At 41.1% G+C, this 11,920-nt stretch overlaps 1 protein-coding gene across 2 annotated transcripts in view; it reads left to right on the plus strand.

Annotated features, from left to right (window-relative positions):
- The first annotated feature begins 134 nt into the window (after nucleotides 1-134).
- The window catches only part of KCND2 (potassium voltage-gated channel subfamily D member 2), a 590,039-nt gene continuing 578,253 nt past the window's right edge, over nucleotides 135-11,920 (plus strand). For both annotated transcript variants that reach the window (XM_019509257.1, XM_019509259.1), the window contains exon 1: nucleotides 135-1,762. In XM_019509257.1, the coding sequence (XP_019364802.1) occupies nucleotides 648-1,762 (1,115 nt within the window). In that variant the 5' untranslated portion in view covers nucleotides 135-647. The remainder of the gene's footprint in view (nucleotides 1,763-11,920) is intronic.

Below are 11,920 nucleotides of genomic sequence, written 5' to 3' on the forward strand. Positions count from 1 at the left end.
GCTCCGCAGGGGGCCCGCTCGGGAGGGGGCGGCCGTCCGCTCTGCCCACTCCCGCCGGGGCCCCGCAGCTCTCGGGGAGGGGGCGGGAGGCGAGGGGAGGGGCGTGGGAGGGGCTCGCCAGCGCCCGGCATCCCGCTCAAGGGGCTCGGGCAGGAGCGGCGGAGAAGAGCCGGGCTGGGGGCTCTGGCGGAGGGGCCGAGAAGAGCCCTCCTCACCTCAGGTGGCTGCTCTGAGGAAGCGAGAGCCATCCGCTGGTGACTCGCGTTTGCACCTCTCCCTTCTGTCTACATGCAACATACGGAGCTTTTCTCCACAAGAGCCAGCTGGTAGGGAGGGGGAGGCATTGGTTTCACTGCACACGGGGACATCATGACTTTCCCTGTCTCCCGATCTCTTCTGCTGACTGACTAGCAGGCAGTGGTCGGGAGACAAAAGAGGAGCAGGCAACATTTTCAGGACAGCCTTCACTGTTTAGGCAGAGTAACAGCACTTAGGAGCCTGCAGGACCTGCCGTGGCTTTGGGAGCATTTGAGCATTTGTGTCTCATTCAGGGTTTTGTGTTTTTTTTAAATTTATGTATTTAGTGGCCAAGCCAGGATTGGCTCTGAAGTGATCCCTCAGCAGAGGCAGCCTTAGCAGCTTGGACCATGGCTGCAGGAGTAGCAGCTTGGTTGCCCTTTGCCCGGGCAGCAGCCATAGGATGGATGCCAGTGGCCACAAGTCCCATGCCAGCTGCTCCCCGGCAGGAGAGAAAGCGAAGCCAGGACTCTCTGATTGTGCTGAATGTGAGTGGCATCCAGTTCCAGACTTGGCTGGATACCCTGGAGCGCTACCCGGATACGCTGCTGGGCAGCTCAGAGCGAGACTTCTTCTACCACCCAGAAACGCAGCAGTACTTTTTTGACCGAGATCCTGATATCTTCCGTCACATACTCAATTTCTACCGTACAGGGAAGCTTCATTACCCCCGGCAAGAGTGTATCTCGGCGTACGATGAGGAGCTGGCCTTCTTTGGCATCATCCCTGAGATCATTGGCGATTGCTGCTATGAGGAGTACAAGGATCGTCGGCGTGAGAACGCTGAGCGCCTGCAGGATGATGCTGACCAGGATCACGCAGCGGAGAACTCTCTGCCTTCCATGACAGCTCGGCAGAGGATGTGGCGGGCCTTCGAAAACCCACACACCAGTACACTGGCCCTGGTCTTCTACTATGTCACTGGTTTCTTCATTGCTGTTTCTGTCATCGCCAACGTGGTGGAAACAGTGCCCTGTGGCCTAAGTCCTGGTCGTATCAAGGAGCTGCCCTGTGGAGAGCGCTATGCTGTAGCTTTCTTCTGCCTGGATACAGCTTGTGTCATGATTTTCACTGTTGAGTATTTGCTGCGTTTGGTGGCAGCTCCCAGCCGCTACAAGTTTGTGCGCAGTGTCATGAGTATTATTGATGTAGTTGCCATCATGCCGTATTACATTGGCCTGGTGATGACAGATAATGAGGATGTCAGTGGGGCTTTTGTGACACTGCGTGTCTTCCGTGTCTTCCGGATCTTTAAGTTTTCCCGTCACTCGCAGGGGCTGCGTATCCTGGGCTACACGCTGAAGAGTTGTGCCTCGGAGTTAGGCTTTCTCCTCTTTTCACTTACCATGGCCATTATCATCTTTGCCACGGTCATGTTTTATGCAGAGAAAGGTTCATCAGCCAGCAAGTTCACCAGCATCCCTGCTGCATTTTGGTACACCATTGTCACTATGACAACACTGGGGTAAGTGGAGATGGGTTTGGCCAGGGCCAACATTTCACTGAATTTATTGGCACATGTGGGGCAATGTTCAATTTCAAAAACTGTATTAGAAGATGCAAGACATACATTTTTGTTACAGAAACTGTATGGACTTGAGCAGGTGCTTTTTAAATCTGTGAAACAGTTTACATATGTGAATAGGTTTCAGAGTGCTGGAAAAATGAAGGGGGCCAGAGATAAAAGTTTGAACTTTTTAAAAATCAAAATTAAGGCAGGTTTCTTTGCCAGTTGTTATTGAACTTTGCTCAATTTGACAGTGCAATTAGAATATTTTTCAAAGCCTCTGCAAAGTGTGAGTGTATGTTTTGTTATTTGAATATTCCCATTTTACCAGGTAGTGGTACTTACCAAATAATGCCTAGGTATTGTCTTGAATACTGTAGAGTAATCATTATTCACAAAATAATAAGTAAACCTTAAACTTATCAAAGGATCGGCCCTGATGCAATTTCAATCACTGGCAGATTTCCCTTTGATTTCAGTGACACCAGTATTTAGCCCCAAGTCAATGGCATACGTCATTCAGTGTACACTTATGAAAGTGCCTGTGAAGCTGATTGAGGAAGTCTGATTAATATGTGCGGCAGGTCTAATTCAGGAATATATATGTTAAAAGTATGTTATATATGTCAGTCAGAGTTTAGCTGCTTCCTTAGAGTTTGAAAGTATAAAATGCCACTGTTGACATTAAGATTCAATGGTTTTTCGTAGTAAGGTAGATTACTTATTTAAAAATGCCAATGGAGATATTAATGGTATTGATGTCGTATTGTAGCAGCTTAGAGAAAATTGTAGAAATATTTTTGTATGTGGCTAACAGAGATTTAGGAAGCTTGATTAATTTAAGAAGGCAGTTTTTCATCCTGTCCTCAGTTCTGAGCTGTTTTGTCATAGCTATGATACTGAATATGTAAAGTAGGTTTTTTCACTGAAAATTACTACTGCCAGTTGTTTTATATCTGTATATATTAAAAGATGAAAAAGTTTCATTGTCACCAGTTTCATTAGTTAAACATTTTGTCATCATAAATGCTGTGATTTATGAAACATGCATTACTGGCTTATTTTAACAAAGTGAAAGAAGCCTGTATTATAAGATAGTTTATTTGTTTCCTATAATCGTAGTAGAGATTGGAAAACCGTATACAAAACTTTAAAGATAAAGGAGCTGCATTATGTGATAATTTTTATACAGAGCTTTTATCTTTAGTACACTATACCAAATAAAGACAAATATTGTAAATGTAAATTGTCCATACTTTTGGTAATAGCGTGTAATGCTAGGAGGCTCTGGCAAGTTTATTTTATTATTTATTTATTTTCTCTATCACAAAAGTTTTATTCTGGTTCCAGTTTTAAAGCGTGTTTCTGTATATTGTTGTTATTTAAACTGTTATAATTTCAGCAAAATTATTCACAGTTTTAAAAACTGATAAAAATATCACTGAACATGAAATAACAATAGCAGAGTTTAATCTGTATTTTTCTCGAATAACTTATTTTTCTCGAATAGTTATTGAAAATCCTGTCCATGGTCCTGAACAGTATACTGTTTTCATATGGTTGGAATTCCTCTTGAATTTTATTTTCCCAGGTTTTTAAAAGCATTTGAGACTCTGGATAAAAGTTTCAAAAGCACCTGGATGATTTGGGAGCCTCATTCTCATTGAAAGTTACTGGGACTGAAGAACCTACATCCTGTTTTCAAAGTGCCTCAGGCTCCTAAATCACTTAGTGTCAGATTTTTAGTATCTACACATCCAAAAATTCAAGTACGTTAAACACGCTTAGGCAGTTAACTCAGTTTGGAGGATAATTACACAGGGACCCAGATTTGTCCTATACCATTTTTGATAACACATCATTTCCGAAGAATTTTAATCAGCATGCAAACTGGATAATGTTCTTCTTTTGATATCTTGTTAGCCATGTAAATACTGTGTTAAAATGTTAAATAGTGATGAATAATTGGAATAGAATTCATAACATTACAAGCACTGACATAGTTTCATCTTGGTGTTGTAAGCATAGAGAAAGGGTGGAAATTACAAGAGAAAACTGCAAAGGTAAATCAAAGTGGAATATTCTTATTAGTGGTAACTTGGATGAAAGGTCACATCTTGCCATCCTCACTTAGGCAAAATTGAAGTTTTAAAGTTTTATTTAAATATATGTTCTAGAAGGTGGCCAGACATGAGTCAAGTTCTTTACTTGCAAGCAAAATGAATTATACTCTCTTGTTTCTTTTTGCTTTTTTTAATGATAACTGTGCTTAGCAAGTTATATAAAATGTTATAAAATGCCGTGGACTCTAATGCTCAATAATAATCTAACTTTATCTGAGTTTTGGAGACTAGGCATATTTATACAATTTGTGAGTTAGCAAGGGTATTGAGTGGCAACCTTAGCAATTTGGGGAGTTATTATCTTGGAAGCAGAGCTATATTTCTCAGTTCTGCATGATTGCTGAGCAATTAAACCATCTTAAAAAACATAGATTAATTTTCTCTGCAGAGTGCCAATGACTTCAAATATCGCTGCATTTTTAGACTCCAAGGACATCCCAACATCTTGATCTAAGTGGTTGGGATTGTTCATAGAGATGGAGAATTACAATAAAATTTGAATTGAGAAATGTGGTTTAGAAACACAGCAAGTGTACATATTTAAGTTGAGAAAAGTGTATGTAAATAACAGGACAGCTTTTAAACCAAAATAATAAGTGAGAGAGATGAGTGAATAGCAAGTACTAGATAAAAACTGAGAGAAGGTATTGCAGGAAAATGTGGAAGTTCAGGGCAATAATGAAGGCCAGAGAAACTGGAATCAGCTGCATTATGGAGGTGCAAAGATCAAGAAATGGGGTAGGAATAGAATCAAAACCAAAAGAATAATGTTTGTTGGAATTGTGGCTGTTAGCTGTACGTGAATGCTTTTGGAACACTCACACCCTCTGTGACTCAGTAGTGGCACTTTCTGTGCCGTCCGGCAGTTTGATAAACGAATGGCTTTCTTTCTGCCAGTGCTGTAGACAGCAAATGAGCTGGAGAAGCCTGGGTCAAGGTTTTGTAGTAATGGTGGAGGGGCAGTATTTCTTTGTAGATCTTGTGTCAGTTTTTGTACAACGGTTTGTATGTAGTATTATATATTATGCTTTAAATAAAGAATGTTGTGATCTTTTGTGACTGGTTCAAAAGCAATCACACAGGCATATGAAATAGTACCTTCATATTTATAGGCCTTACACTGTATGGCTTTGTCAGATCATATAACACTTTCATAGATGAATTACAGACTTTACAGAAGGCTGTTTAAAACTAAGAAAATGGGAATGTAAAGCTTCCATCATCATTATTATTATTATTATTTATTCATAATGCAAACAATGTGAAGTATTAAGTAGCAGATGGACACATTTCCTACCCTTAGCAGCTATGAAGATGATGTGCACATCTCCCTAGGCAAGAAAGAGCTGCAAAGAGCTTCACTGTTAGAATCAGGAGGCAGGGAAATACACTGCTGAGGGAAACTGTGGAGTCTCCATCACTGGAGGTTTTCAGGAAGAAGTTGGAGAAGCATTAAGCCCCTTCTACAAGTTCCAGGTATTGCACAATTAACTGGTTAATTGTGCAATTAGCTGGAGACTAGCTACACTTGCAAGGCAACTATCACACAACTTTTCAGGTCTAGCCTTATAGCTGATTTCAGGTCTAACTTTATAGCTGAGTTTCAATTTGCACATGTAGCAGGGTCTCCCCTGTTGCTGGGAGCCCAATCAGCTGTGTGCTTCCAGCCACAGGGGTACATCATATCCAGTGGAAAAACCCCTGTGCCCTAGGAATTACAGTAGCCATAATCCCCAGGGTTTTCACACACCCTTGTACCCTGGAGATTGCAACTGCTGTTATCCCTAGGGTTCAAGGAAGTACATGAAACCCCTGGATCCTGGGGATCATGGCTGCTACAATTCCTAGGGCTCTGGGGAGTGAGGCAAGGCAACTAAAGTTAGATAGGTTGATGTAGGGCATTTTTTTTAAATTCCCTTCCCCTCTCTGCCCCAGTGGTTTCTAGCAGCCCCAGAGGGGAGAGGGAGGTTGCCCCAACATCAGTCCTTTGGTCCCAATTGTTTCCCATACCCCTGGGGTGGAAGGCTCACCCCTGTGGCAATCTTCCAGTCATGGTGGGGGGGTGCCCGTGTGACTAGGAATCCCTCAACTGGTTTGTTGGGCTCCCAGCTGTGGGAGCTTGCTTTTTGCCAGTGGGGGGAGAGCCTGGTGTCAGGCTCCCCCTGCACCAGCAATAAGATATGATGGAATGTAATGCATACCCCACAATCACACCTCCTGCCATACACATGTGGCATGGCAGAAGGCATGACTGTGTGAATGGCACATTAGATCTCATTGTGCCTTTACCTCCACATCTAGCAAGGGTCTTTGTCAGAGATGATCTAGAATAGCTATGTCTCAAATGCTCTGTGAAGAGCAACAATTGGAAGGCCAGGGAGAATCATCCCCTGACATACATCCATGGATTGCAGGAGAGATCATGGGAGGAGCCCTGCATCCTAGAGCATGTGGATGTTGGAAAAGACTGTGCTCAGTAGCAGAAGAATGAAGCAGAGCTCCACAGTCTGCTTAGTTATGAAAGAAGATTAAAGGAGCTAAAATAAGTTTATGCAGGGATTACAGAAAGGGGTGTGACAGTCATGATTGTTGTTCCCAGGTTGCAGGACAGAGTGGAAGGGCTTTGGTTCTGAACTTTACTTCTGAAGTTTGTGGAAAGCAGGAAGCCTATGCACATGGAGCTTGGGAAGGATTTTTTCCCCCATCTTTCACTGAAGGTGTCATGGTTTTATTCTCCTTCTTCCAAAACTTTAGGTGTTGGCTGCAGCCAAGGCTGGGAATTTTGACAGGGGTGTGCCAGAGCTCCTGCTGGGTCTATAATCCAGGGGTCCTGGTGAAGATCTTGCCCTTCTGCTCAAGGTCAGACCTATCACAACCTATGGGATCAGGCTGGAATTCCACCCTATGGTTAGATTGTTACAGACTTTGCATGGGTGGGGGGGGCATGGCCCTCTTCCTTGGCTCCGCATGGGGGATGGGGCAGCCATGACCCTTTTCTTTGGCTCTCTTGAATGCATTTTAATAACCCTTGAGTTGGAAGAACATTGACAGCCCATATCCCCCTGCTTTACCTGTGGTAGGTTAGGGTGCTCTTGGTCTTTTGGAGCAATAGCTTTGTAGTTATATGACAGGGATGATCAAGTAGTTCTTAGGAATAAGTTAGACAGGCACTTTTGGATGTGCATAGGGATGATCCTGCCTCAAGCAGGGGATTTGACTAAATGACCTCAGGAGGTCCATTCCAGCCCTACTTTTATATGACTCTATGATTTTGACATAAGGGAGTAGGATGATAGGCCTCCTGCTTTCCTAATCTTGTAAAGTCTCTTCTCCGTCTTCACCATTTCCCCCACACTCTTTTTGCACATTTGAAGTATACTCCCTCTACATATTTCTTTCTTTTCTTCTACAGTGCTAACATCTGACTTCACCAGCTCTGATTTTGACCAGCTCAGACCATGTCTTCTCTCTGGTTCTCTTATCCTCATTTGAGACAAATTTACATTTCATGTCAAAGACCCCACTGCCTTTATTTCCTTCTGCCCCCTTCCATTAGCTTCCTTATTTATCTGTCATCTCTGGACCAAATCTTCCATTTGTGGCTATTGCTGTTCTTCTGATCTGATCTTTACCCATGTCAGTTCCCCTCTGCGATGTTCACTTTCTCAATCTTGTTCAGCATTTCACACTTTGTGTGTTTTCTCACAAACACCCTAATATTGAGAAGACAGATATCAAATGCACCCACAGATGAGAAAAAATGCAAAAAAAAATAAGAACTTGTGAATCCTAACTTCATCAGTAGTTTCATTAAAACCCATGAAACTATTTTTGTGTGTAAGAGCTCTTCATATGAGTAAAGATTTGCAAAACTGCCGCCTTATTTCTATTTTTATTTAACTACGTGCTCTGTTATTACTTGTATGTTTGATAGTTTTCTTTTTCCAATAGCAATTTTCTGTTTTTGTATTCTTGTACAAAACCAAGTGATAATATCAGACTCTCAAAAATTTTACATTTTGAGTTTTCCTCCTCTCCCCCCCTTTCTCTGTTTTGGAGATTTTTAGTCTGAATAGCTAGATTAACATAAATCAGAGGATGATTAGAGTGTAATGTAACGACCTTCAAAACCCACTACTCAAAATTCAGAAAGTGTTTCAGGGAAAATTTGAAATATTGGAAAATAAATGGTCACTTTGGTTATAATAAAAATATTTTATCCTCTAATACAAAGCTGATTCAGCCTGCATTGCCTAGCTGTATGGCTAGAAAGAAAGCATGGGTTATTATATATGGCTTCAGTGTTCTTCACTACTGAACAACTTGTATGACTTTAAGGTCATGCAGAGTTCTTGGAGGCAAGAAAATTTGTTTAGTTAATGCAATGTCCTTGAGCATGAATTTTCTTACAGCTACAAAGCGTGTACAAGTGGTGTTTAGAAAAACGAATTTTCTGTCAATCTAATTTATTTACTTTGTGTGGTGGAAACAGATGGAAATTAGTTTTCTTGCCATTATTATGAGTCAAGAATAACACCTATATTGGTGGTGGTGAGGAGGCAACAACAAAAATATGCCAACACAGTGAAATAGAAAGAACTGATATGCATAATTTCAACTGGCATCCCATTTATTGATTATAGTCCATCATGGGCCATTATACTCATACTTTTTTCTCCTGCAATGTGATGGAAATCCGCCTCTTTGGAGCAGACCTGATTAATCGCACGGGAGCTGAAGCAGACTGTGCTGCACCACATGCAGTTGTATAAGCGGTGAAATGTGCATCAGCACACAGAAAATGGCAGCAGTGCACTTCTGAACTAAAACACCTCCAATGTGTTTTAGTTCAAAAGCATGCTGCTGCCATTTTCTCAGCACTGACGTGCATTTTGCCACTTATATAAGTGCAAGCGTTGCAGCTCCAGGCGCTTTGCCCAGCGCTGAGGCGCTTGCATGTGTAAAAATACCCCATGTGCCTGATTCTCAGCTAATATTCAAATGATATTAAAGGCCTGACTTAAGTGATAAAAAATTCAAGAAGTTCACATTGAATGGTGACACTATTTTTAACTCATACGATTATGAATTTCTCTGCCTCTGCATAGATAAGAAGACAAGTTTTAAAATATAAATATCTAAATATAGCTTTAAGATAGGCCTGCTACATATGAAGGTGTTTGGGAAAGGGTACTATACTGATTAACACAGAAACTTGTAAAGAATCTTGAAATAAAATATGTATCCAAAATGATGACATTTCACAAGCACAAGAAAAGAATTTAACTTACTATGTTGTTCATTTCCCCAGAATAAACATTTGAAAAAATCAAAGTATAATTTGTTTTTCACCTCACTGAAGTTTTATCCCAGGATAATTTGTTAACTACTGTGGAGTTACTTCTAATGTACATCCAGGTAAGTGAGAGGAGAATCATATTCTATAGGTAATAAACAAGTGCAGTGTTTGCAGGAAACCCCCAAACATAGTTTAAATTCAGGCTCATCACATTTCATCAGCTGTTAACACAGTGCTGGAAAAGATATTCTGTATATATTTATACTAATCACTCATCAGGAAGTGAGTGAGAGCAAAGATTTTTATTTAAGACATAGTTTATAAAACAATTTCCTTGCACTGCTAGTGAAATAGAGAAAAGGTTTTTAAATTCACAGGTTGTACATTAAAATGATAGTTCTATGTTCTGTTGCATTATTCTGGAACAATAATAAGTACCATGCTTGGACTGTTACCTTTAACCACATTTAACAGCCTAATTCTACCATCACATTTGCAGTATATACACCTAAAGTAACTTTTCACTGAAGGATATTATTTGAGTCTAATACATTCTAGATAATATTTATAATCATGCTTTTTGGTACTTAATGTGTACAAAAAAAGCCAAAAAAGGAACAATCATACTGCAACACTGAGAAAATAATACAAATTTTTCAAACACTGTTTTAAATAAATATGAGATGAGAGAGAAAATATATTCTACCTTTTAGGTACAAGTGGTATGCTTCTGAATGTAAACATTAAGAGAGAAATATCTGAATACAAATCTTTTCACATGTATATCTGTTGAGGGAAGGGACCAAACTTAACATTAGCACTCATGAAAATTATGTAGCTATTGGTCCATCCGTGAATGGTTTTGGTCTATATTTAATAAAATTTGCTTATCAGACATCCTGAAACAATTATAATCCAGCACTTTCATATTTTATACCCATTTCCTCCCACTACAAAATGGCACTTCAAAAGATAAGAGAAGGTAATAAGCATGTTTTAGTAACTGGTCTAAGTATTCTGATCCATTCTGCATATGCCCTGAGTTACCACACGTTCAAATCCCATTCCACACTTTCAAAAGCTGATAAATAAGCATAAACATTTTGCTATGCATGGATAAGACCTTGCAAACCAAAGCCCTGTCTCTGTGAATATTAAAGATCCAGTGACAACTTTCATGAGAAAAATAATTTGCTCTGATGCCCTTGGCAAAACAGTGTTTCCTTTTTGACACACTTCTACATTGTGCTTTGCACTGATTAGCTAGAATTCTATATCCTCAAGGTATCAGCATTTTAAGGGGGCTGTGTATATGCATTTAATTTGGGCTTGATCATTATTAAAGTAAAGGTTTAAAGAAAAGCTTCTACTGACTTCAGTGAAAGCAGGATTAGGAGCTTTGCGAAAGTTAAAAATGTTGCATACCTATGTTATCACTATGAATAAACTCATGTTTTACATCCCCCCACCACCACCACCATACACACAGCTCCAATGCAGTCCTGGAACTGGGACCAAAAAAATAGCTGCTGCTGCTTAACTACAGTTGCCACATTCCTGAGGTTGAATCACTTGCCAGCAGAAGGAGGGGTTTTTTGCCACCAAAGCTGCACCAGTTCCCCCAAAGTTGCAACAGAAAGGAGCCACCTTCTGTCATCACAGCTGCATCTACACTGAGGATTTTGCCAGTAAAGCTACCTCAGTCACAGGATGACAGCTATTCTCATCCTTTGCCAACAGCTCTGTAGGCAGAAGTTTATAATGCAGGCAATGATTAAATAGCCTGATTTTCAAAGATGCTAAATACTACCTGGTCCTTTTGGAAGCAATGGGGTTTATGGGTACTCAGCACATGTGAAAACACACCCTTTCTATGTTTATGTAATACCACAGAAGAGTAATTATGTGTGCATAATATTTAAGGAAGGTGGTGTAACTTAGCAGTCAAAGCCTTTGAGAGAAATTTGCTAACACATCTAAGGGAAAATCTAGCCTTTGGTTTACAGTGTTCAGTTGTCATTGCCTGTAATTTTAATTGAGCAGGACCGGAAGTTCAAGAAATGTTTGTTATGTTATGCATGCTTTACAATTTCATGTTCATTAGTTCTGGACTAATTACAATGTTTTCCAATAACTAAATGTGAAATTTGAAAAGAGAGGAAATACCACAACTTAAGCATCCAATTCTGAAAACTAGCCAAGTCTGGAGATTTTATTGATTTCAGTGGGACAAGGATTTGGTGGAGACAGAAATGATGGAAAGATGATGTGTAGTAAAAAAAGCTGATGTGCACTTAAAGGACAGAACCCTTTTTCACTTTATGCACCTAAGTGATAGTCACCAAGACAAGTGGGGGTGTGGCAGGCAGGGGGAATATGATGGGGGAGGGGACAGCAGTAACATGCCAGTGCTCTGCCCCTGCCCATTCTGTTGCCCCTCACTGATGAGCCACCCTGCCCCGCACCCTGCTGCTGCCCTTCACTCTGGACTTGCTGACACCAGCCCTGCCAGTGGCCCTCACTCCCAAACAGCAGTACCTTGCCCCCCACCTCTTGCTGGTGCCCCTCACTCCTGACCCACAGCCCCCTCATGCTGCCAGTGCCCTGTACACCCAACCCACAGGTGCCCCTCCCATCCCCCATGCTCCTTACTCCTGATCCACAGCCCCCTCACCCCCTCCCAGCACCTGGCAG

Source organism: Gavialis gangeticus, unplaced genomic scaffold, assembly GCF_001723915.1.
Source record: "Gavialis gangeticus isolate Ggan-Ray unplaced genomic scaffold, GavGan_comp1, whole genome shotgun sequence".
In the NCBI taxonomy this organism is placed as follows: Eukaryota; Metazoa; Chordata; order Crocodylia; family Gavialidae; genus Gavialis; species Gavialis gangeticus.